General features: G+C 57.0%; 1 protein-coding gene across 3 annotated transcripts; it reads left to right on the top strand.

Annotated features, from left to right (window-relative positions):
* The first annotated feature begins 715 nt into the window (after positions 1-715).
* On the top strand, positions 716-23,023 carry LHX6 (LIM homeobox 6). 3 transcript variants are annotated; one of them, XM_068552800.1, is made up of 10 exons: positions 716-799; positions 1,951-2,022; positions 2,426-2,608; positions 2,963-3,084; positions 11,902-12,122; positions 14,284-14,384; positions 14,600-14,695; positions 14,913-15,087; positions 18,887-18,990; positions 22,944-22,964. In XM_068552800.1, exons 1-10 carry the CDS (start codon positions 716-718, stop codon positions 22,962-22,964), a joined length of 1,179 nt encoding a protein of 392 aa, XP_068408901.1. The 3 variants fall into 3 exon arrangements, with proteins under 3 accessions (XP_068408901.1, XP_068408902.1, XP_068408903.1); XM_068552801.1 differs by lacking the exon at positions 18,887-18,990 and having other exon boundaries at positions 22,944-23,023; XM_068552802.1 differs by lacking the exons at positions 716-799; positions 18,887-18,990 and adding an exon at positions 1,100-1,150 and having other exon boundaries at positions 22,944-23,023.
* The last annotated feature ends 1,119 nt before the right edge of the window (positions 23,024-24,142 follow it).

A 24,142-nucleotide genomic window follows, 5' to 3' on the forward strand; every position in this document is an offset into this window, starting at 1 on the left:
CTTGATATGAAACTCAACTCGGCCCAAGGTGTGACCATGGGTCCCTCTTGTACCAGTAAGTGGGGCTGTGCCTGAGGTCTGTGGGTGCCCCTTGAGGGAGGGGCGGTGGTGAGAGCTGGGTGCGTGTGTGCCTGCGGGTGCCTTTGTATGTCAGCGTGTCTCTGGGTCTCTCCGTCAGCAGCTCTGAGTTTCTGTGTGTCTATATGTCTGTGTGTATCTCTGGGTCGCTGCTTCGCTGTGTCTCGCTCTCCCTTGGCGGGGAGGGGATTGGTCACGCATGACTCATCTTGAACCGAGCGGGGCTCCAGCGGCAGGGCAGCCGCCGCCGCAGCTGGAGGGGGAGGAGGACGAGGAGGAGGACGAGGAGGAGGACGAGGAGGAGGGAGAGGAAGAGGGAGAGGAGGAGGGAGAGGAGGAGGGAGAGGACTACGAGGAGCGGGAGGAGGAGAAGAAGGAGGGGGCGGGGGCCTCTCCAAGTTTGTCGGGACCTTCTTCCGAGACAGCGGCGGAGGCAGCCAGGGAGGCCAGGGCTGCGCACGGGCCGGGGCTAGGGGCGGGGGCGGGGGCTGCGGCTGGGACCGGGCCCGGGGCGGCGGGGCCGGCGCCTCCGCTCTCCTCCTGCTCCTGCTTCAGCCTTTGCTCCCACTGCGGCCGTGGCCCCCCTCCGCGAGGCTCTCCGCGCTGCGCGCCCGCCGAGCCCGCGGCTCCCCGGCCCATGTACTGGAAGCATGAGAACGCCGCCCCGGCGCTGCCCGAGGGCTGCCGGCTGCCGGCCGAGGGCGGCCCCGCCACCGACCAGGTGAGCGAGCGAGAGAGCGAGTGGGTGAGCCGTCCGGGCCCGGGTCTGACAGGGGCCGAGACCCAGCCGGGCCGGGCCGGGTGGCGGGCGGCCGCAGAGCGGAGGGGTGCTGGGGTGCGCTTGGGAGTGTGTGTATGTGAGTGTGTGAGCATGCAGGAGCGCGAGGGGGGGTCGCGGAAAGCGGGAACACATTATGCAAATGTTGAAGGAATTTCTCAAAAAGCGATTTAGCAAAGACACAGGCGAATCAAGAGGAGGCGAGGCGGGTATTGTCCGTCTGAATAGGCGCTGATAGCGCCAATGCGCCGGGGGTTGTGCGGGCGCAAGGCTGAGAATCTCGGCGCGGGGCCGGTCCCGGGCGCTCCGAGGGGCTGGAGGGTGCTTTTTCCTCTTCTTGGACGCCTCCGTTTTCTCTTTTTGGTCCCGTTTCGGCCCCGATCTAGCCCCTGTTTTGCTCTGGGTTTCCCTCCGACTGGCCCGCGAAAGGCGCCTGAATCCGAGTCGGTATCGCCGCACCGATTTCGCCGCGCGCGCGGGGCGGACGGGCTAATGCTCCCAACGCTCTCGGTTTTATTTTCCTCAAGCGCCCACCCCCATCTTTTTTTTATTTTCTTTCTTTCTCTCTTTTCTCCTTTTTGCATTTTGTGTTGAGAGGAGGAGAAGGGAGCGAGGAAGGGGGTGGGTGGAGGGAGAAAAAATTCGATTTTTAATTACTACCATTAAAAAATCAAATTTGCAATTCTTTGGGCGGCCTGATGGATCTCACTGATTGACAGTTGGAATTGACACTCTGGCTACCTCTTATCTTGGGCATTCACGACAATTTCTAATTGCAGGTAGTTTGTATGTGTGCGCGTGTTTTTTTTCCCCCTCAGAGGCTTGTATTGCAAGGGAACTAAGCGATTACTTCAAGAGCCACGGGTTAAGTGCAGGGAGAGGGGGAGAGAGAGGGAAAAAATCCAATCCAAATTCAAATTGCTTCATTAGAGAGACACCGCTTTTGTGGGGAAGGGCTTTAAATGCCCACTACAAAGTTAGGACTCATTGTTCCGCGCCGGTTTATATAACAGGCGCGGGGAGGCGCTGGGCTCAGGCTGCGCGGAGCCAGTTCTGCAGCCGCCGCCGCCTGCGTTCCCTCCCCCCTCCCCCAGGTGATGGCCCAGCCAGGGTCCGGCTGCAAAGCGACCACCCGCTGCCTTGAAGGGACCGCGCCGCCCGCCATGGTGAGTTCGTTCGGCCCTGCTTTCGGCCCCGCTTTCGGCCCCCGGTCTCCCGGCGGCCGGGCCCTGGGGAGCTGACCCGGCTTTCCGGCCCCGAGCAGCTGCCCGTGCGCTGGGGCACTCCCGGAGGGCGCCGCCCCTCTCTGAGCCTCGGTTTTCTGGCCGGGAATGTGAGCTTTGACCGCTCCTGGCACCCAGGAAGCGCGTGCTAAAAGTTGGCGCCGTCCTGTCCTCTCCAATAGGCCCTTCCATTGCTGTCCTGTAGTCCGTGGCTTGTCGTTTCGGGGGCATTTCGTTGTTAGTTGGTTCGCTGAGGCCCCAGATTTGTCTCCGAGGCAGCAGCAACGCTGGGCACCTGGCTTAGCCCTCAGCTCAGAGCGCGGCTCTCCCTCTTTCCCCACTGCAGGCTCAGTCGGACGCTGAGGCCCTGGCAGGCCCTCTGGACAAGGACGAGGGTCGGGCCTCTCCCTGTACGCCCAGCACGCCATCTGTCTGCTCACCGCCCTCTGCCGCCTCCTCCGTGCCGTCTGCCGGCAAGAACATCTGCTCCAGCTGCGGCCTCGAGATCCTGGACCGATATCTGCTCAAGGTGAGACAGGGGCGGAGTGTTGCGTGTGTTGGCGGGGTGTGGGTTGCAACCCAGAGGACTGCAGGGAAACGACGCCGGCGCCAGGTCCACTAAATTCGAAACCTGGCTCATCCCTGCCTGACTGCGTGGCTTCGGGCAAATCGTAGCGTCTCTCTGCGCTCCCGGGTTCCTGTCTGAAAAATGGGCAGAGTTGATTTCTACCTCCCTGAGTCTGTGTTACAGAGGAAAAGTGGGGAAGTCCCATGTACCTTCAGAGCTCCGGCGTATCTGTCTGCAAATGGGCCCGGGGAGGCTGGGGCCGGGTGTGAAAAGAGGCCCGCGCTGAGCCGCCCCCCATCTCCGCCCCCTCCCCAGGTCAACAACCTCATCTGGCACGTGCGGTGCCTCGAGTGCTCCGTGTGTCGCACGTCGCTGAGGCAGCAGAACAGCTGCTACATCAAGAACAAGGAGATCTTCTGCAAGATGGACTACTTCAGGTAGGCTGCGGCCGCTGGGCCAGCAATGTCGCCGCCGGCGGGCCACCGGCGCGCGGAGGCCGCCTTTGCGACGCGCTGTCTCTGGCTCCGGAGCCCCCGCGTCCCGAATGCTCTGGCGCGCCGCGAGGGCCCAGCCCACCGGCTCTCGGCGCCACGAACCAGGAGCTCCAGGCCGAGCGCGGGTGCCAGCACAGGTTCGGGCCGGGGATCCGCCTCCGGTTGCTGTGGCCCACTCGGGTTTGGTCGCGTCTCTGGCTCGGTCTCGGATCCTGCCCGAGTCTCAGACTCAAGTTCCGACCTCCAGCGCGTTGGTCGAGCTCTGATGTCCCCCCGTCTTGCCCCGATCCACTCGTATCTCAGCCGACCTGGCTGCATCTCCGGTGCGCTCCGGCTCTGGGTTCCAACCCTACTCCTACTCCAGCCAAGCCGCCGTCTCTCCCGGGCAGGACCCTGAGCTGGGCTCCAGACTCTTGCCCTGGCTCTGGTCTTGGCTTTGACCCCGGCCGGCTTCGAGGCTGGATTCGAGTCTGGTCCGGCCCCAAGCACTAGCCTCGCATCGGTCTCGGACCCGAACCCATATTCAAGCTCATCGATCTAACTCCCAACCTCGGTCTCCGGCTCCGCCTCAACTCAGACCCCGGCATCGCTCGAGTATAGTGTTTCGAGTCTGGGGTTCTGCCTGCATCCCAGGCGGCTGTTCCAGTCCCAGCTCCGTCGTCGTTTCGGGCCCCGGCTTCAGCCTCTCTGGGGTCTAGGCTCTGACTTCGGGCCGCAGGGACAGGAAGGGGGAGTCGGGCGCCGTAGCCAGGGCCCCGCGTAGGATCACCCTGGGCTGCGCTCTCCGTGCCGCGGTGCCGCGTCCCGGCCGCTCAGCTCTCAACAGCGGCCCGGCTAGTCCTCCCGCCGCTTCTCCGCCGCCTGCGCCTGACTTCTCACCGCGCGGCTCGGGCCTGACCCGGTCACGGGGTCGAGGTCACTGCGAGGTCAGAGGAGCAGCGGCTGCCGGCCCGGTCCCGGCGGGAAGCGTGAAGCAGGCCTGAAGCCCGGCCAAAGGGCCTACAGAGTCCAAAGAGAGTAGAGTGGGATTGGTTCCTGGGCCGCACGCCTGTTCCCAAGGGCTTTCTCAGGAAGTGGAGAAAGCTACTCCCCTATAACCACCACCCCCCCAGTCCGCCGACCTCCTTCCCATCCTTGCCTCGGGAGAGGTCATGGCTTCAGTCTTCCTGGGAAGACCCCAGCCCCAGAAAGATCCCCTGAGTCAGGGGATGCAGTAGAAGGCAGTGCCGCCCCCTTCCCCGGCATTGAGTCTCTGGGAACTTGGAAAGAGAGGACCTTGAATCTAGGAAGAAGCTAGCAGCATTAGGGGCTGGGGCACTCTAAGGAAACCTTAGGAAGCTGGGTTCGAAAAACGGACTCTTCCTGGTGCGTGGCTGTGAGTGCCAGTGCCGCTGGGGTGTGCATGGGGAGGGGCGGCTCTGCCAGGTGGCCTGGGACTCATGGGGCTCAAGGGTGCTTGTGTGTCTGTCTTGTCCAGATCTGTGCAGTGGCGCTGGGGGAATGTGTCACTGAGCAGGGTGAGGGGTGTGTGGACAGCGTAGGCGTTCCTTTACAACAAGCATTTGTCTTCTAGTTTATGTGTGAGTGTAGAGAGTGTGTGGCTGTGTGAGTGTCGGGACCGTGTGTGTGTGTGTGTGTGTTGTGCAACGTGGTCAGGGCAAGTTTACATCTGGACTGGGATGTGGAGGTGAGCAGGTGAGGACTGTGAAATCCCTTCACTCCCCAACCCGCCACACAGCCCTCCTCTGAGCGGGCATTTCTGCTTACGGCCTTAACCCAGGCACTGGGGGCTCAACGGTGTGAGGTGAATGTGGATTTGTGGATGTGGGCTGTGGTGTGTGTGTATGTGAGAGCGGGGTTTTCACTGTGTGGTGTGTAACCGGAGTGTGATGTCTCCCCTCCACTGTCCCATCTGACACTTAGCTGGCCAGGGCAGGAGAGGGAGGTTAGGGTCCCTGTGTAGCCAGCGCCCTGCTCTAGGCCTGACTCCAGTTGGTAAAAAAAAAAAAAACAACAAGCCAGCTACTCTTTCAGGGCTCCTCGGGTTCATCAGCTATCCAGGGACACGGCTGAGGCCTGGGGAACCCAGCAGGCCTCTTCCCGTAGAGTAAGGCAGGCCTGGCCCCCTCTCCTTGCTCTCCTGGTGGGGACAGACCTGCCACCCTGTGAGCCACATGTCCTTGCTGCATCTCCAGCCCCAGCTCATGCCCAGGCTGGACCAAGCCCCCTTGGTTGATGTGCTTTCCTAGACCTTCAAGGATTAGTCAAAACTCAGATCCTAATCTCACTGTTCAGCACTTCACTGGCTGTGGAGTCCCCCTTCCCACTGTGGTGGGGTGGGGAACGGGATGTCCAGCTGTTGTGGAGACACAGAGACCAGGCTCCATCAGGCCAACCCTGGATCACGGTGTGCCCTTGGGCAAATTACTGCATCTTTCTGCCCTCAGTGTCCTCCTACCAGGGTTGTCTCTCTGAGCTGCCAAGGAGGCCAGTGAAGGGAGGAAGGCTCAGTAGAGGCTCCCTAAAGTGTAGGTGCTATGGGTGTCACCACCGTCACCATTGGTGACAGGATTCCAGGCATAATCCCCTGATGGCATTTCCTCAGGCAGTCTGGGGAGCAAGGATGGGGATGGGCCATTTCTGGGCTGCAGGTTCCGAGCGCTAATCCTTTTCCAGCAGTGACAAGAGCCCCCAAAGCAAAACTAAAACGGATTTTTGGTTAAGAAAATGGAGAGAATAAAAGCTCACATTCCTTGGGATAAGAGAAGAATTGTGGCTCTTCTGATCATTTCTCCCCCAGCCAGTTCTCCCTGCAGGCATAACTCATCCCTGGCAGCCCCACCTGTAACAAAAGTAATAAAACCCACAGAAAGGGAGAGAAAAAAGCAGGCGGAGTGCCAGGCGGGGACTACTGAGTGCCCGGCGTGGCAGCCCAGGCTCTGGGCGGCTGCTGTGAAGGAGCCCTTCCTGGAGAGAGCAGGAATGGTGGCATGGGAGACAGAGCCCCTCTCTAGAGCTGGGGCTCAGGGAAGGGCTGAGTGCTCAGATCCTCTAGCCCTCTGTTTCCTGAAGCCCAAGGTCGAGAGTCTGATGGGAAGTGGACTGGAGCACTCACCCCAAAGAGAGGCCAAGATCTCTGGACAGGATGCAGGGAGGGAGGAAGTGGCCACGACTGGTAGCTTCCGAGGTCCTCTGGCTCTGGTCTTATTCCCCAGGGAAGAGTTTCCTCTCAGTTCTATCCCCTATCTTGCCCCTCCTTGACACTGGCCTGTAGACCCCTCTTCCATCTTCTTTGACAGAGCTGGCAGCGTTGGGGACTCAGGAAGCTAGAAGTTAGGAAGGCACTCCAAGCTCATCGGGGCAGGAGGCTGCAGAGCCTGGGTGGGGAGGTGGTCCAGAGGTCCAGTGCTGCTCCTGGCTTTGCATTGTTGGAAGAGATTGGTTTTCCACTGGCTGTGTGTCCTCAGTGAGGTCGCTGGACCTCTCTGCTTCAGTTTCTCCATTTGCCATCCAAAGAGGGACCTCACCAACCTTTGTGGCTTCAACCAGATTCCCACCTCCCCTAACCCCCTGAGTGCTAGCAGAAAAAAAAAAAAAAAAAAACTACCACCAAGAAAATGTGTATTGCTTTTAATTTCTTCACTTTTTTGGTTTAAGACTGTTTTTTCTTTTTATTTTCTTCCAAGAAGTGAAAAAAAAGTCCTGGGGGGAAAATAGTGTTCCTTTCTGGGGCATTCGTGTCTCCACTGCCCTCAGCAATCAAAACCCCAGACAGCTGCCTCCTGCCCACCAACCTGTGGCTGCTGCCCCCCAAAGGCAGGCATGGACTGATCTGCAGTGCCCTTCCAGCTCCTGGCCTCCTGAAGCGTCTTGCCTATTGTAGAGTGGGGGAGACGATGTCCTGAGAGAGCGGGAAGTGCTGTGCCCAGGGTCCCACCAGCAAGAGAGTGGAAGAGGGACCAGACAGGGGTGAGGACGCTGTCAGGAGACCGGAGGGAGCTCTTCTCTAAGCCAGGAACTGTGTTAACCCTTTACATCTCATTGTTTTATGTCATTGACTCCTCAGATCCCCCCTGTGAGTAGGCTACTGTCATAATCCCTACATTATAGGAGGGGAAACTGAGGCCCTGAGTGGTGAGGTCACACAGCTAATAAGCGGCAGAACTGGGATAAGCCCCGTGGCTGCCTGACTCACCATCCCTGTGTCTAGATATTCAGTACTCTTCTTCTATAGCTGAGACACGTCAGCAGCCCCCCTGTGCAAGGTGGGGCCCATGGAATGGCAAAGACCACCTCCCCCCACCCCCGTGGCCCTAAGGCTCCCACAGGGAGCACCTGCTATGCTGTGTGACTCTCCGTGGGTGGGCCCTGGGAGTACTAGGGCTGGAGTGAAGTGACCTCCTCAGAGTCCCAGTGACGGGAACAACTTTGCCAGGATCGGGTCACCAGGGTCTCTAGCCCTCTTGCCTCCTGACCATGGCAGTGGGGAGTAAAGGGTTAACTGCCTCTCCTTGTGTTCATGCGGGTGGGGTTCAGAGAGTGCCCCGGGCTGGGCCTGGGAGGGGCGCTGCCTACTGCTGTTCCCGTCCCCAGCTTGGCGCGAGAGACTTAGGGCAAGCCCTCAGCCTTCTTTCCCTCCTTCTGCCCCGAACCCAAGCTCAGACCGCGGACTCCAGCGGGAGAACCCCACCCCCTCCCCCGGAGCGAGGGTACCCCGGGAGGCTCAGAGCTGGGAAGCCGCCCCCCACCGCGGCAGAGAGCAGCCCAGCGGCCGCCAGCTGTTGGGGGACAGATGTTGGGGGAGCTGAGAGAGGCGTTGGGGAGGGGCCTTGGGCTGGGACCTCCGAGGAGTGGGCCGTTTTAACCTCTTAATTGCTGGTTCTGTTGTTTCTGGCTTCTTCTCCTAATGGTTTGCTGGGAAGGTAAGAAGCAGAAGGAATGGGAAGGACTCCACCTCTGATCCCCCCCGTTTGCTTCATAGACTCTCTCTAAGGCCCTCAAGCGAGCGTCCTGAACGCAAAACAAGTGAAGCCTGGTTTGAGTGTCAGCGCCTTGGCTCACTAGCTTCTTAATTAACATTGGCCTTCCCACTCTGAGCTTCGGTTTCCTCATGCAGAAAAGGGGTAGCTTAGTAATGGGCAGGGGTCGCAGTGAAATTCCGATGGGCTCTTTCGTTGAGGCTCATTCACCCAACAAATAACTTCCGAGCTCTTACTCGGTATGCAGGAGAGGTAGGCCGGGAGAGCGAGCCTGACTTGGTCAATGGCGCACAGCTCCCCCCGCAGAGCCACTAGCACCCAGATGTCTCCGTTCCCTGCTCCGGGGAGAGAAGGCAAGGCGGTGCGCGTCGCCCACTCCGCTCCTTTCAGCAGTTGCCAGGATGCGCAGCCTCCGTCCAACATCTCTCCATCCTCAAAGCGCCTCTGCGCTTTGAGCCTTTGCCCCGTGGCGCGCGCGGGGACCCAGGGAGGGGCACGCACAAGGCTGGGGGTGGCGGGCGATGGCCGCGCCCCCTAATCGCTTTGGCGCTCCCTTCGCAGCTCCCGAACACCCCTTTCTTGAAGTTTCGTTGTCTCCGCCGCCGATTTCGCTGCTTCCGGAATCCGGCGGCTCGGGCCTCGCAGCCCGCCTGGGAAGGAGTCTGTCGGTTTGTCAGAGCCTGGATCTGTAAGCCTCCTCGTGCCCCTTGTTTGTGCCACTGACCCCTTCCCCGGGTGGGGGACACGCTTCAGGAGCGGCCCGAAAACTGCAAAACGACCCCCCAACCCCATCCAAGGATCCAACGGGAGGATGATTTCGTTGACTGGGCGGAGACACTGCGCGCAGGGAGCTCCTAGAGCTGGGGACAGCTCCTGGCATTTAGGGTGACACGCGGAGGGTGAGAAAGTTGCTGACAGGTCGCTAGCGGCTCCCGCCTCAGAGCAAGGGGATGAGGGCACTGTGAGCGGCCAACGTAGGCGCAGAACGCGCCCGGGCGTCGGGGTTCGTGGAGCGGGAAGATCAGGGATGCGCGGGGAGTCTTGGATGCGTCTTGGCCGAGAACGAGGAATCCCGCAGAGCCAAGCGCCAGGATCCGAGATTTTACACTCTGGCTCAGCGCACTGACCCCGGAACACGACAGGCTGGAGACGCAACGGCTCCTGCCTGCCTCTGAGGGCCCGGACCTTCCCCTCCCAGCTCGTTCAGCTGCCTGGGAACGCACTCCCAGCTTACCGGAGCCTGAGGGGCCCTAGGCCTTGCGCGCGGGAGTTTCCAGGTCCCAAGGCCCGGAGTGGGGATGCGACTGGGTCAAACCAGGCCCCTTTCCTGTTCACACACCCGGATTCAACTCTACGCATCTCCCGTCCGGCTGCTTTCGCAGGTTCTAGGGGTTTTTTTTGCACTTCGGAGGGGACCTCAACCCCTGCCCCACACTCCGTGTGGTCTTGGCGAAGTCACTTGTCCACCCTGAACCTCCAATTCCACGTGTGCAAACTGGGTGCCAGAGTCCCCATTTCACGTGGTTGCGGCGAGGGGGACGCAAAGAAGGAGTTGCGGCCCAGGACCCTGGAGCGCAGCGAGGGTTCTGCACCCGGCTGGCCCTGCTTCCTCCCTTCAGGGCCCGGAAATTCTCCCAATCCTGAGCCGGGCCTCGGAATTTGGGGTCGGCCCCTCGGCGGGAGTAGGCTCGGGTGGGCAAAGCGGTTTTCTCTCCTTTTTACTGAGAGATTGGGAACGGAGACCGCGGGCTGTGCTGGGGAAGCCGAATTTCCGGGGTCGGGAACCACTTCTGTTTGCGGGGCAATTGACCGAACCCGCAAAGGTGCGCAGCGCTGCCTGAGCGAACCGCGCCGCCGCCGACAGGGTCCCCTAGGGCTCCTTGTCCGACAGAGCGGCATGGCACTGGGGGCACGTCTAGAGCCGGGGCTGGCAGAGGCCTCCGCTCTGCTGCACTCAGTTCAACCCGAGACCGTTTATTCAACCGGCAGTTGCTTGCATTTGCCAAGGCAGGCGAGGCTGTAACCAGGGCGCATTTGCTGGGCTGGTTCCTCCATGCACTCAAAGGCATTTCCGAGTGCTCTTTTGGGTGGAAATGTGCCTCTGGGGACACAGAGGCAAATCTTCTAGATCCTTTCCCAGGAATGCCAGGGGTGGAAGGGAGAGCCAAGAAACCTGATATTTACAAACCGGTGTGATCATTGCTGAGAAGGTAGTGCTGGGAGCCGTGGGACTGGGAGTGTGGGAAGAGGGAACAGCCTGTGCGAAGGCCTGGGGTGGGAAGGTGCTTCAGAGGGGGCCATAAGACCTGGGACCAACCTTCCATTGTAGCTGACTGGGGCTCATGCTTGAGTGGAGGGTGAGGGATCTTGAGGAAGGTTAGGGAGGAGAGGAGCCAGAGAGGATGTGGTCTGCTGAGCTTTGTAAACTCCCAAGGATCTTGGACCAGATCCTGAGGGTAGAGTGGAGCCGCCAGAGGATTTTAAGCAGGGCAGCGGACAGGGTAAAGTGTGCATGCTGGAAACTTCCCTGTAGCCACTATGTGGAGGATGGGTGTGGAGACTGGCAGTGAGGGGCGCATGGTGGGAGCCTGGTTTAGGAGGACAGTGGTGGCAGTGGCGAGGAGGAGGTGGGTCCCAGAGATACTTAGGAAAGGGAACCAACAGCGCCTGATGATTGGTTGGATGAGGGGTTGAGGAAAGGGAGGATTGTATGATTTAGGTTTCTAAGCTTGAGAGGCTGGATGAGTGAAAAGCACCATTCCCTGAAACAGTGTGCACCAGAGGAAACTGAGGCTCAGAGGGTCCGGACAGGGTCACAGAGTGAGTCATTCACTTCAAGAACAAATTTTCCCTGGTGCTCTGGGGACAGGCCTTGGGCTGACTTCTGGGACAGGGCAAATCAGACTGCTGCTTCCTGGAGGGGCTCCCAGTCTGGTGGTGGAGGCAGCCACACCCAAATAGCCACACCACAAAGGGGGAGGGAGAAGGGGAAGAAGCAGAATCAAGGAAGGCTTAAGGGAGAGTGGGGCATTTGATCTGGGCTTTTTTGTCTTGTTAGAATGACACAGGACTCCAGAGTCTGGGACTAGCTGGATACTTAATAGACTACAAAGCACTAAACAAATAGCCGTAGCTGTTGTCACCTAGTTCGGCTCAGGGCAAGGAAAATGAGAACTCAGAGAGGTTAAACAATGTGCCCAGGGTCACAAAGCTAGTAAGGGCATATCTGTCTATGCTTCCAAGAAACTCTGAGCTTCTCTACAGCTGGGTTACAGTTTATTCATCTCTGGAGTCATACTGGCTAGGAGTTCTATCCTTGTAAGCTGTGTGACCTTGTGCAAGTTACTTTACCTCTCTGGTCCCCATTTTCCTCATCTGCAAAATGAAGATTACTTGGGACGATCAGCATAAAACACTTAGAATCTTGCTGGGCAAGTGGTTAAGTGCTCATAAATTCTGCCTATATTATTACTACTATTAAATTTTCCCTAACACTTATATTTTAATGAGCAGGTTAATACAATGTACAAATGTTAAGTGATCATTGAAGAAAATTTGGAAAACTCAGAAAAGCACCAGGAAGAAAATAAAAACCACCTACCAGCTTGCCTTCTAGGTGGGACTTGGCTGCAGGGTGTGGTGAATCCAGGCAAAGGGAAATGCATGCGTGAAGGCCCTCAGAAACCTGGGCACGGCCGGGCCACTAGGATTTGGATGGCCTGTCTGAGCCTCGCCACCCCCTCCCCTTCCCCCTGCCCTCCCCCCACCCCGTGTCCTTCAGCCGATTTGGGACCAAGTGCGCACGGTGCGGCCGACAGATCTACGCCAGCGACTGGGTCCGGCGGGCACGTGGCAATGCCTACCACCTGGCCTGCTTCGCTTGCTTCTCGTGCAAGCGCCAGCTGTCCACGGGCGAGGAGTTTGGCCTGGTCGAGGAGAAGGTGCTCTGCCGCATCCACTACGACACCATGATTGAGAATCTCAAGAGGGCCGCCGAGAACGGTACCCAACCCGCCCCGCCCCGAAACTGGCCGCCCCTTGGCTCCCCAGCCTTCTCTGACCGCGCCCCCCCCCCAGCACCCCAGGGACTGCCCACACTCCTCTAGAGCCAGTTGCTCCCTTTATCACCTGGAGGCAGCATGGGGGTGGGGCTGCACACGGACCTGGCCGCTTCTGGCTCCACCGTTTGCTTGAAAGTTGGAAGTCACTGCCGGTCCTTGCAGATTATGTTTCCTAATCTGTAAAATGGGGCTGTTGGTAAGGACACCTCAAAGAGAGATGAGCCGATGTGCTGCAAAGCCGAGAGGCGCTCAGTGAACCCTAGAGATGATTCTCACAATGGGGCAGCCTTCTCCACCTTTGGACAGCTCTGGTTGGCCTAGAGGCTCATCCCCTCCAGCTTCCTGGAACCAGGCTTGGGCCCGTCTGCGAGAGATGAAGTGACCCCCTTCTCCCAACTCCCACCGCAGCAGCTACAGGCCAGAGATTTGGGGGTGGGGTTTTCATCCTGGACTGTAAGGAGAGAGGCCTTTGAGTCTGGAGACCCAAGCTTCAGTTTTGCTTTCGGCATGTTGTGCTGACATACAAAGTTTCCTTTTCTCTCTGGGCCTCAGTCTCCCTAGTTTCAAGATGGATATTGGACTAGAAAGATCCCTAAATCTCTTCTGGCTCTGATACTGTGATTTCCCAAGACACTCAGGCTCAGGGACAGGGTCCAGGTCTTCCCGGGATCATGGGGGCTGAGTCATAAAGTGTCTGCCCCGTCCCCAGTGCCTCTGAGGAGGAACTAGTCGGACATCCCCAGAGTGTTCTTGGCCATGGCCACAGCAGAGCCATCACTTTCTCCAGCCAGGATCAGGGCTGAGTGGGTCTAGGTGGGGAGCAAGTGAAGCTGGGGTGCTCTGAAGTTACCTGCAAGTAACTGGGCAAGTCAGTTGTGGAGTTGGGATGGAAGCCCAGGAGTTAGAGGTTCCCCCACACCATGGCTCAGGAGTGACTCCAGGCTCCTTCCATACCTGGACCAACCAGGACTACCCTTAGTCACAACCTTGCCAATTACACTCCAGCTCTCACAGTCAGGCCTGACTCCAGACTCCTACCACGCAGGGAACCTGAAGGCTTATGGTCTCAGAACTCCTTTACTGACCAGCCCTCAGTTTTGGCTACTGGTTTACTTTTTAATCTTAAACACACACATGCCCATTATAGAAAATAAAGAAAAGATGGTTAAGCAAAAAGAAGAAAATAAAGACCACTCCAAATGCCACCACCCCTCATATTTTAGTGTCTGTCTTCCCAGATTTTGTGCTATGTATGTATGTTGGAGTGTTTGTTTAGTGTTTTTCCTAATTAAAAAAATTATGAAGAGTGGTGGAATTCCTGGAGATTTTTATTTTCTTCTTTGTGCTTATCTGAATTTTCCGAGGTTTTGGCAAGGAGCACGTATTACCTTTGCATTCCGAAAAATGAGGTATTAAAAACTAAAATGGGAATACATTTAGTGTGATTATAAAAGTAATGTAAATGGAAAGAGAATAACTAACGTATACTCCAGTTAACAAAGTTAAACCTTAGAGAAATAAGGTGATGAGACACGTGATTGTTGTAAAAACTTCAAAAGTTGCAGAAACATTGAAAGTAGAGTCTTCATAATTGCACTCCCTCCTGCTAACACTTTGGTGTATATCGTTCCAACCTTTTTTGCTCCCATCCGTTTTTACAAAATTAGGATCACAGTTCTGTAACCTGCCTGCTTCCCATCTCCACCAGCCCTTGGTTTCCCCAGTTTATCAAGGAGGGAGCCCAATTTGGGGCGCTAGAGTCAGCCAGCTGTCAGAATACCAGTCGAAAGGTCCAGAGCTGGGATTTTCTTCTCTCTGAACCTCAGTTTCCTCTGCTGTAACACGAGGATAATGTCGCCCGTCCTCAGGGCTGTGAGACATGAAGGGCACACCGAAAGAGAAGCGTCTGGTACTGAGCAGACGCTCAGAAGTGTAAGCCCCTTCCCCAAAGACTGAGCTCAGGGACTAGGACCCTGGGATCCCCCCTCCCAGCCAACTCCGCTCCCGACACTTCCAGGGACCAGCTCCCCCCACCCCCGTCCTTTCCAGGCTGCCACTAGAAGAGATGGGGACGCGTGGTCAGCCACTTCTGTCGCCCTCAGGGAACGGCCTCACGCTGGAGGGGGCAGTGCCCTCGGAACAGGACAGTCAGCCCAAGCCGGCCAAGCGCGCGCGGACGTCCTTCACCGCCGAGCAGTTGCAGGTACCTCGGCGGGCCGCGAGTGGCCGGGTGTGGGCCGGGCCTCGGAGTGGGCGGGGCTGAACGGGCCTCCTGACTCCGCCCCTCTGCCCACCCGCGGGTGGCGGGGAGGGGCTGTAGCTGTCTGGGGCGTGGCCTCCGGGCTGGAGCCTCTGATTGGGCCGGGGCCTTGGCGACCTCCGCGGGCTCGTGCCTCACCGCCCCGCGGCGCCTGGCAGGTTATGCAGGCGCAGTTCGCGCAGGACAACAACCCCGACGCGCAGACGCTGCAGAAGCTTGCGGACATGACGGGCCTCAGCCGAAGGGTCATCCAGGTGGGGCCGGGGGTGGGCGGGGCCTTCGGGTCTGGGGCGGGGCCTAGGGACCTTGGGGGTGGGCCCTCGAGCGCGTAGCTGGGCTGCGGAGCCGCGGGTTCGGGGCGCACGTGGCCGCCCTTCCTCAGTTGGCGACGAGGCAGTCCCGCCTGGGGTCCCCCGGCGGCGCGTCCGGCTCTTTTCCGCGAGGCTGAGGCTGCTGAGGCTGTCGTTCCAGGTGTGGTTTCAAAACTGCCGGGCGCGTCATAAAAAGCACACACCACAGCATCCCGTGCCGCCCTCCGGGGCGCCGCCGTCCCGCCTCCCCTCCGCCCTGTCCGACGACATCCACTACTCCCCGTTCAGCAGCCCCGAGCGGGCTCGCATGGTCACCCTGCACGGCTACATTGAGAGTAAGTGACCGCCACAGCCCGGTCGCCCGGCCTGTGGGAGAGGGGGGTGTAGATGAAAGCTCGTGGGCGGCGGAGGCGTGGGGAGGCCTTGATGAGCCTCGTGCGTGCAGACGAGGGTTCCGCAGTCTCTCGGACTTAGTGGTTGTGGAGAGGAGTTAAGTGCCCCGGCTCTGCCTTAGAGGGGCTGGACCCTTAGTAGAGGCAAGCCATTAAGCCATTAAGCCATTAAAAAATATTGATACTTTCCAAACATCCACTCTGTGCCAGGCCCCGGGGACTAGGGAGAGAACGAGATGGCTAAAGTCCTGTCCTGGGGAGCCTGGGTTCTGGTGGGAGAGACATGGAACAATACGAGATAGGTGAGCGTGTGGTGTTAATTGTGGTGATTTCTGTAGTCAAGATGCTGGATGGGAGCGCCTGGAGATGTTGCCTATCAGTGGGCTGAGACCAGAAGGATAGATAGGAATTAGTGAGACGCAAGGAGTGGGGAAATAGGGGTGCAGGCAGCAGAGGAACCGAATGTAGGCAGAAAGCGTGGCATGGGTGCGTTTGGGGTTGCAGAAGAAAGCCGGGGTGGCAGGAGTACCCAAGGTTGTGAGGCTGTGGACAAATCACCTGACCTCTTAGAACCTCAGTTTCCTCATCTGTAAGCTGGGACATTAATAATGCCTACTTCACAGGGTTATGAGGATCCACTCATGTGTTCAGTAAATATTTTTTGAGTGCCTTCTGTGCCTTCTGGGATACAACAGACCAAAGCCTGTGTGCTCCCAAGGCTCACGCTGCAGGATGGGAGAGGGGGGAGAGAGAGTAAACGATTAAAGGATGGAGGGCAGGCATGTTAGTGGGGACTGAGCACTGTGGTGGAGAGGGGGTGGCAGGCTGTGGTGGAGTGACCTTCGAGCAGGAACCTGGGGGAGAGAGAGAAGTAGCCTTGTGCGTTTCTGGGGGATGGACATTCAGTGAATCTGCTGTTGAGCAGGTGCTTATCACAGATTTTCTTTCCCTTTGAGGTTGTTTCTGTTGATTGTTTCCTCAAAGCTGGGCATGACCAGAAATATAGCAGTGATGACAGCATACCCACAAACTCAAACCCTCCGTCTCTGGCTCCAAGGGAAAGAGAAGGGAGGTCAGGGAGAGCACAGCTGTGTCCTGAGTCCCTGCCATGTGCCAGGCACTGTCCTAACACATGTTTCTAAACATCACCGTCCCATTGTACAGATGAGGAAACCAAGGGCCCACAGTAAGTCAGTGGGAGCCAGGTTCCTTAATGATCAAATATGGGCTTTAGCGTCAGACTGGGGGGCTTCAGATCCCGTCCCTGTCACTTACTAGCTGTGTGACATTGGGTAAGCTTCTTAGCATCCCTGAATTCCAGTTTCCTCATCTGTAAAAAAAATGAGGACAGTAAGAATCCAAGCTCTTTTAAAAAACGAAAAGAATACCTATCTCAAAGCAGTGTGGCGAGCATCAGATGAGATCATTGACTTAACGTCCTCAGCATTTAGTAAGTGCTGGATGAGTACTAGCTGCCCTCGTGGTGGTGGCAGTGGTTCTGGTTGGTGGGGCTGGGACTGTAGAGTCCTGCTCACCGCGCCAGGCTGTCAGTTGGAAACCGTGTCTCTTTGTTCTGTTCCATTTCTGAACCATCTGCTTAGTAGGAGGGACTTTTTTCCCCCTTTCGTTTTGAAACAATGACATGTTCAGGCTGCAGAGAGCCCACTGACGATCTAGTTCATCTGTTAAGGGAGCCAAGGACCAGGGGCTCTCTAGGTACCAGGAGTCTGGGCCACCAGCCAGCACTTGCTGTGGAGTTGGTAATGGATCTAGGTGGCCCCGTGGGGAGTCGGGCCATGTCCTCCGGAGCTGTGCCAGGACTCTGCCCACACAGTTTGTTGGCCAAGTCTAGAACTGTCTTAGACACCTAGAGAAGGGGCTGAGGTGCCCTTTCCTCTTCCCCTTAAGGCGAACCCAGCTCAGGGCCGGCGGCATCAAGGGTGTTTGGACCTGCTGCCTCTTGCTGCGTGACTGAAGGTCCCCCTAGCAGTCTTCTTCGCCGTTCACTAAATTCACAGTTTCCTGAGTTTCCCGGAGACTTCGAACTTGGAATATGATAAAAAGCTTTGGAATCAGATTCCAGAAATATGCACACACACACAGTTTCCCATGTAATCTCAGGTTGTTCGTGGACCCCTAAAACCCCCCAGGTTAAGAATCCCCCATCTTATACAACCACCTTATTCTACAGACGAGGGAACTGGGGCTCAGAAAGGAACAGTGACTTGTCCTAAGTTACATATCAATTGTAAGTCTCTGTACAGAGCTCTTTCCCCTCTGACCAAAGAGGATGAAGTGCAGAGAAGAGCAAGACCATAGACTTCTCCACTGTAGTGGTAAAGAGGCTGAAGCATGAGAGATTTGGGTCAGACATAAGGATGGACTCCCCCCACCCCCGCCACCACCATTTTAGATGTTGTACAGAGACCCATTCAACAAATTAGATGCCATGCCTCATTCTAGATCCTGGAAATCCACAAAGATCTAGAATCTAGAAAACAGACAAAAATTCCTGCCCTCATTGGAGCTTGCATTATAGCTGGCAAAGACAGATAATATCAAATAAAAAATAAAAATATACAGTAAGTCAGATGATGGTAAGTGCTAAAGAGGAAAAATAAAGCTGAGAAGGAGGACAGGGAGGGTAGGGTTGGTGTTGGGTTGCAATTGTAAATAGATGGTCAGGGAGAGCATCATAAAGAAGGTGACATATGAGTGCAGAGTCCTCTAGGGTATGGGGGTAAAGCCTTGGTGATTCTTGGGAGATAAGAAGGTACAGTGCACCAAGGGAGGATTCTAATGGATGGGGTACAGCCTCGCGTGTAGGAGGTGTTCTGTACATATTCGTTTCTTTTTCTTTTTTTACTTTTTTAATTTCAATGTTGATTACAATGTTGTGTTAATTTCTGCTGTACAGCAAAGTGAGTTGGTTATATATATATGTGTATATATGTATATATACGTATATGTGTGTGTGTATATATATATATATATATATATATACACACACACATTCTTTTTTTTATATTGTTTTCCATTATGCTTTGTCAGAGAATGTTGAATATAGTTCCCTGTGCTATACAGTAGGACCTTGTTGTTTATCCATTCTATATATAATAGTTAGCATCTGCTAACCCCAAATTCTCACTCCACGTCTCTCCCACCCAGCCCCCCCTGGCAACCCCAAGTCTGTTCTCAATGTCTGTGAATGTGTTTCTGTTGCACAAAAGTTCATTTGTGTCATATTTTAGATTCCACATATAAGTGTATTATATGGTATTTGTCTTTCTCTGTATGATTTACCTTACTTATTATGATAATCTCTAGGCCCATCCATGTTGCTGCAAATGGCATTATTTCGTTCTTTTTTATGGCTGAGTAGTATTCCATTGTATATATGTACCACATCTTCTTTACCCATTCATCTGTCGATGGACATTTAGGTTGTTTCCATGTCTTGGCTATTGTAAATAGTGCTGCTGTGAACATAGGGGTGCATGTACATACTTATTTATGAGTGTTTATTTATCAGTGAGCTAGACAGTTACCGTGTAGCACTTTGTAGCTCGTAAAGACTTTCACGTAGAAAAACGGTACCCTATTGAAATTTTGCCCAGGACCACCCAGCTGGTAAGTGGCAGAGGTGAAACTGGCCCCAGGGCTCCAGCCTACCGGGCCTGGGGCTGGTGGGATCCTGCATGGAGGCTGGGGGATGGGCTCCAAGTCATCCTCTCGTCCGCAGGTCAGGTACAGTGTGGGCAGGTGCACTGCCGGCTGCCTTACACCGCGCCCCCCGTCCACCTCAAAGCCGATATGGATGGGCCACTCTCCAACCGGGGTGAGAAGGTAAATGGAGCCGGGTTGCGTCGGGTGGGTCAGAGCCACCTTGCCAGGAATGGCTTTCTGGCAGGATTCTCATCGCTGAGCAGGCAGCATGCCACTTTGTGGCAGCCCCTCTGCCCAGCACACTCAGGCCCCCACTGTGCCCCCGAGGTAGTCCCTCAAGCAGGCGCCAGTGTGTTCAGTGCATACGGCCAGCCTCCTCGCAGCGCGCCGCCCGTGGCTGGCCTTCTCTTTTTCAGATTTGTGGATTTAGTTACTTTGCTCAAACTTTGCGGTCCCGAGGAGGGCTTATATCACACACCACCCCACCTCCCACCATCTCACGGGTTTCTCCTACTTCCTCCTTTGTATTCCTGTCTGTTGGGAGTGAATATCCCAAGCTGGTGGGGCCCGGGGACAGCAGGCCAGCCAGGGACCGTGGTCAACTGGTAAGGCCTCCTTTGTGGAACCCGATCTCTGGTTGTCTCAAGCATTAGGACTGGACACCCAGAAGGGTGCTTGGACATCGCCCAGTCTAGTGGCTTAGTGGCTTGAAAGCTTTGTTTTTAAGCCTGGGAACCCGTTTGTTTACTCTTTTCCATAACACAAGATGCAGATGAAAGGGGGTGGAGCTGCTCTGGGTGAAACTGCAGAGTGAGTAGGGCCCTCATCTCCCGCTCAGCTCCCAGACACCTCCCAGCGAGCCTTGAGAGCCACTGCTCTCAGACACCCTCTCATTTTAGAAACGGGGAAATTGAGGCCCAGGTGGCTCAAGGTCACAGAGCCTGAACGAGAACTTGTGCCTTGATTCGTTCACTTACTCATTTATTCAGCCTACATTCACTATGTACTGACTGTGCCCACGAGCCCCGAGTCAGTTGCCAGGAGCACAGAGATGAGGAAGGCATAGTCCCTGCCCTCGAGGAGGCCAACAGTTACAACAAAGGGTGATCAAACTGCGATGCAGAGGCCAAGGGAGCTGAGGGGTGGGGCGCAGCTCGGGAGAGACACAGGAAGGCTTCCTGGACGCAGGCACGTCTGAAACTCAGAGTTCAGCCGGGAAGGCATGAGCTGCCACGGCTCTCAGGCAACCCAGAGCAATTCAGTGCTGCTGGCACACAGGCTTGGGAGGAAGAAGAGTGAGAGGCGGGGGCCTCGGGCTGCCAGGTGAAGGAGCATGGACCGTGGTGGGCCCTGGAGGCCTCTTTTAGAAGCATCACTATGGCGGTCCTCGGAGAGGCAGGGAGCCCCGGGAGCCATTGGGTGCGCTGGGCCAGGGAGACGGGGCCAGGCCTTCGAGCTGAGTGCAGTCTTCATGTGCCTCAGCGTCATCTGGGCAGCTTGTAGAGATGCAGATTCCCCAGCCTCGCCCCTAGAGAGCTGGTGGGGAGTTCTGGGATGGGACCCCGGGATCTGCGGGTGTAATACCTAGCCCCAGTGATTTTGGCAGGCAGACAGGCGTGGGACTACTCCTCCAGGACAGCCCCTCTTACTCTGCCTCCTAATTAAACACCTACTGTGTGCTAGGCTCTGTGCTGGGTACCGTGGGGAAAGTAGATGGTGCGGAGGTATGGACAGCCCAGTAGGACCAGTAGGTTTATAAGTAAATGGTAGCACATATTCAGCCCCAAATCCCGCAGACCCCAGTGGCGGGTGAGCACGCCCCAGGAACGTCCCCTCTGAGATTGTCATACAGGAAGGGCTGCTTTTGGTTGAGGCACTTTACACGTGTTGTCTGATGCCACCCAATCACCCTGTGGATATGAGGATGGCGTCCTCATGGTAAAGATGAGGAGACAGAGGCTCAGAGAGGTGACACGACTTGTCCGGGGATGCAGCAAGTCTGTCAGACCCTGAAGTCCGCCTGGTTCAGTAGTGACCTCCTTCTGTGCCGCACTTGACAGTTTACACAGCGCTGTCTCTGACCTCGCCCTTCACTGTCTCCCTGGGAGGATGACTATGGTTGACGCCATTTCATAAGTGCAGAAACTGGGTCTCAGCCAGAGCAGCGGCTTGCCCAGGGTCACACAGTGAGCGTGGGTACAGCTGGCCTCCATCCTAGGACTGCCTGCCTCGGAGCCGGCCCCGTCCTCTGGGAGAGCGTTCGTCCTGTCAGACCCGGCACCGGGAATGCGGAGGCGAGCTGGCGTGGTCCCTGTCCTCGGGGAGTGAGTGGCTTAGAGCAGGAGGCAGGCAGCCACTTCCCAGCTCGACAGGGCAGTTGAGGTGAGGGATGCACATGGCCTTCGAGGATTCAGAAGAGGGAGTGGCCAACTCTCGGGAAGAAGCAGGGGACACGAGGAGCCCGTGCCGAGGCCAGGAGGCTTGGAGGGACCTGGATTTGAGGGATGGTGGGGGGTTTAGTGTCGCTGAGGCCTTGGGTGCGGTGGGGGAGCTGACAGGGCGTCACATAATAAAGGTCCTGCACCTTCAAGCAAGGGGCCTGGGCATTATCTGGAGGGTACAGGGGAGCCTGGCAACGGATTAGGGCTGGGCTCAGCTCTTGGAGGCGAGCCCTTGTCTCCTGGTTTCTCAGCTAAGCCTGTGGTTATGTCTGGTTCAGGCTGCAGGATGAGCCGGTCTGGGGTCTGGCAGCTTTGGCGGTGGAAGGTTTCTGGCCCCTGGGTTTGGCTGCTGAGCCAGAGTTTTTCTCTTGCTGGGCCATATCCCCAACTTCATGTCCAGCGGCTCTGCAGAAAGATGTCTCCTCCTCCTCCATGCCCTTCCGCCCTCTCACTGTCAGACCTTCCTGCCAGCTGCCAGGGACCTTTTCTGTCCACATCTTGCCAGCCTGGTGGGCTGTGTGTATGGCCAGTCAGTGCAGAACTGCATGGGCTTTCTCCCAAGTCCCTCCGGGCCTGAGCCAGCCTAGCGAGGAGGAGACTCAGGGCCCCCTGGGGCAGCCCCCTGAACCCACTCATCAAGACCAGAGCCGGCCCGGCCGGGAGGACAGTGCTCTGAGCATCTGGGGTAGCACCCTCTGCCTCCACCACATCATCATTTGGCCACACCTGCCTGTGAGCTTCCAGGACCACGTTTATTCCCGGTCATGGGCCCAGATCCCACAGTTCAGAGCTTGGAAGGCTCTTAGAAATCAGGGCCCGGCCGTCATCGATCAGATGGAGAGACTGAGGCTTATGGAGGGGAGGGGTCTTTCAGAGTCATCCCTCTTGAGAGAGCTTCTGTTCGGAAGAGTCCAAAGTCAGGCAGGCATCCCAGAGACCAGAGGAGAGCACGGCCCAAGGTGGGGTGAGTGGGCGAGGCTGTGTGACGGGGGCTCTGGAGTCAGGCCGACCGGACCCCAGCTCAGCCACCTGTTCACTTTGAGACCTGGGAACGCACCCACTGTGTGTCAGGCACGCGGCGTGTCGGAGCCACCTGCCTGTCGAGGTGCTTGGCTGCATGAAGGGCTTGGCCTGTTGCCTGGTGCTTGGTAGGCACCGATGGTAACTGTCAGGGTGGCCTGGAGAGGAAGAGGCAGTGGGTCTAATGAAGGGAGCTTGTTCTAGAGCCCAGGCCTGGGTTGCAGCGCTGGGTCCACCTCTTCCTGGCTGTGTGATGGCGGGCTCACGGATTTTCACCTCCCCGGCCTCAGTGGCCTCCCCTGTAAAGAGGAGATGATGGTGGGACACCCTCGTGGGGCTGAGGTGAGGCTTCTGTGAAATCGTGCAAGTGTGCACTGTACCCAGTGCCGGGCACCGTGCCCGGGAGACACTTGCTGCTGCTCTTGCACTTCACCAGATCCTCCCCATTCTGAGAGAGAGGTGTTGTCATCCCCATTTTACAGATGAGGAAACAGGCTCAGAGAGGGGGAGTGAGTTGCCCAGGGCCCCGCAGCAAGTAAGTGTCTGAGCCAGGATTTGCACCTAGATGTGGGCCCTGGGCCCCCCTCCTTCTCTATGCCTTCGAGGACTTCTGGGGGGCTACCACGCAGGGCAGGCCCTGGCTCAGCCCCCTCCCACGCCCTCCTCTTGCAGGTCATCCTTTTTCAGTACTAACGCTGCCGGCACTTCCGCATCTGAGCATGGGCGCCCCGCAGCTGCCCCTCAGCCGCTGAAATCCGGAGTCCCAGCCACTGCCAGGGATCCACCCGCTCTGCCTCCACCCCTCATCCACCATCCTGCCCACCACCAGCTGGGCCCCTGGGCCTGGCCTTCCCCTCTCCTGCCGAGAACCAGAACCCGCCAGGAGCACCGCGGAGCCCTCCTCCCTGAAGGCAGAGCTCCCTGAAATTTGGAGCCAGGGTGAAAACAACAGCCTGTGTTTCCCATTTAGACAGGAGTCGTCTTCAACTTAAGCTGATTACAATAGCAAAAGGCCGAATTGAATTGCACGACGCCAACAGCCTTCCAATTTACAGGTTTTCTTTCCTCCCATATTGGCCTTTATTTACTACTTCCTTGGAACCATCTCTGAATTCTGAATAGCCGACAACCCCCAATGTTACCCACTCTGTTGCTTTTGTTTGGAAAACTCTACAGTGTTTGTGGGATGTCCCCAAAGGAAAGCTATGTTCTAATTTTATCATTTCCATCTGTCCGGTTATGTCAAGTTAATTCAGAGAGAGAAGAGACACTGACCAACCCTGAGAGGCCCAATAGGGCAGAGATGGAGGCCTGCCCAGGCCAAGAGGCAGGGGGAAAAGCGGGGCCCGGGGTGGGGGCGGGCGGGGCAAGGACCCCCATTGGTTTGGAGGCCCAGGAGAAGGATGCGGCACACTGGGCTGGGAGAAGCACTAGCCATTTTAAGGAGAGGAAAGAGGAAACTCGGGGTGTGTGTTGGGGACCCTGCTTTCACCTAGTTATCCAGCATATGTGCAGGAGACATAGCAGAGGTGGTGTTTGATCTGTGTGGTGACATTTCTGAACGTTTGGACAAGTTAGAATTGGGGACCCTTGTTGGCTACTTGACTCCTGATGGGGGTACTTGGGCCACGTCTTCTTTGGGGGGACCTCTCATGGGGGAGCTGGGGAATAGAGCCCAGGGGAAGGGCAGAGCGTTCATTCTGGACCCACCTCTGAGTAGAAAGAGGGTGCCTGCTGCCTAGGTGAGTGTACCAAGCCCAGGATTCCAGCTGCCACTTCCGGGCTTCCCCACCAACCCTGCCCAGGGCCGGTCCCACCCACTGCTGAGAACGCAGGCCAGACGCAGCTGTGCTCACACCCGCCCTGTCCTG

This window comes from Eschrichtius robustus, chromosome 10 (assembly GCF_028021215.1).
Source record: "Eschrichtius robustus isolate mEscRob2 chromosome 10, mEscRob2.pri, whole genome shotgun sequence".
Taxonomy (NCBI): domain Eukaryota; kingdom Metazoa; phylum Chordata; class Mammalia; order Artiodactyla; family Eschrichtiidae; genus Eschrichtius; species Eschrichtius robustus.

Bases quoted from the DNA above. Each gene is read 5' to 3' on its own strand.
- LHX6 (XM_068552800.1), top strand. From the start codon at position 716: ATGTACTGGAAGCATGAGAACGCCGCCCCGGCGCTGCCCGAGGGCTGC. The intron at 3,085-11,901 runs GTAGGCTGCGGC...CGTGTCCTTCAG, and splicing joins TGCAAGATGGACTACTTCAG to CCGATTTGGGACCAAGTGCG. The intron at 14,385-14,599 runs GTACCTCGGCGG...GGCGCCTGGCAG, and splicing joins TCACCGCCGAGCAGTTGCAG to GTTATGCAGGCGCAGTTCGC.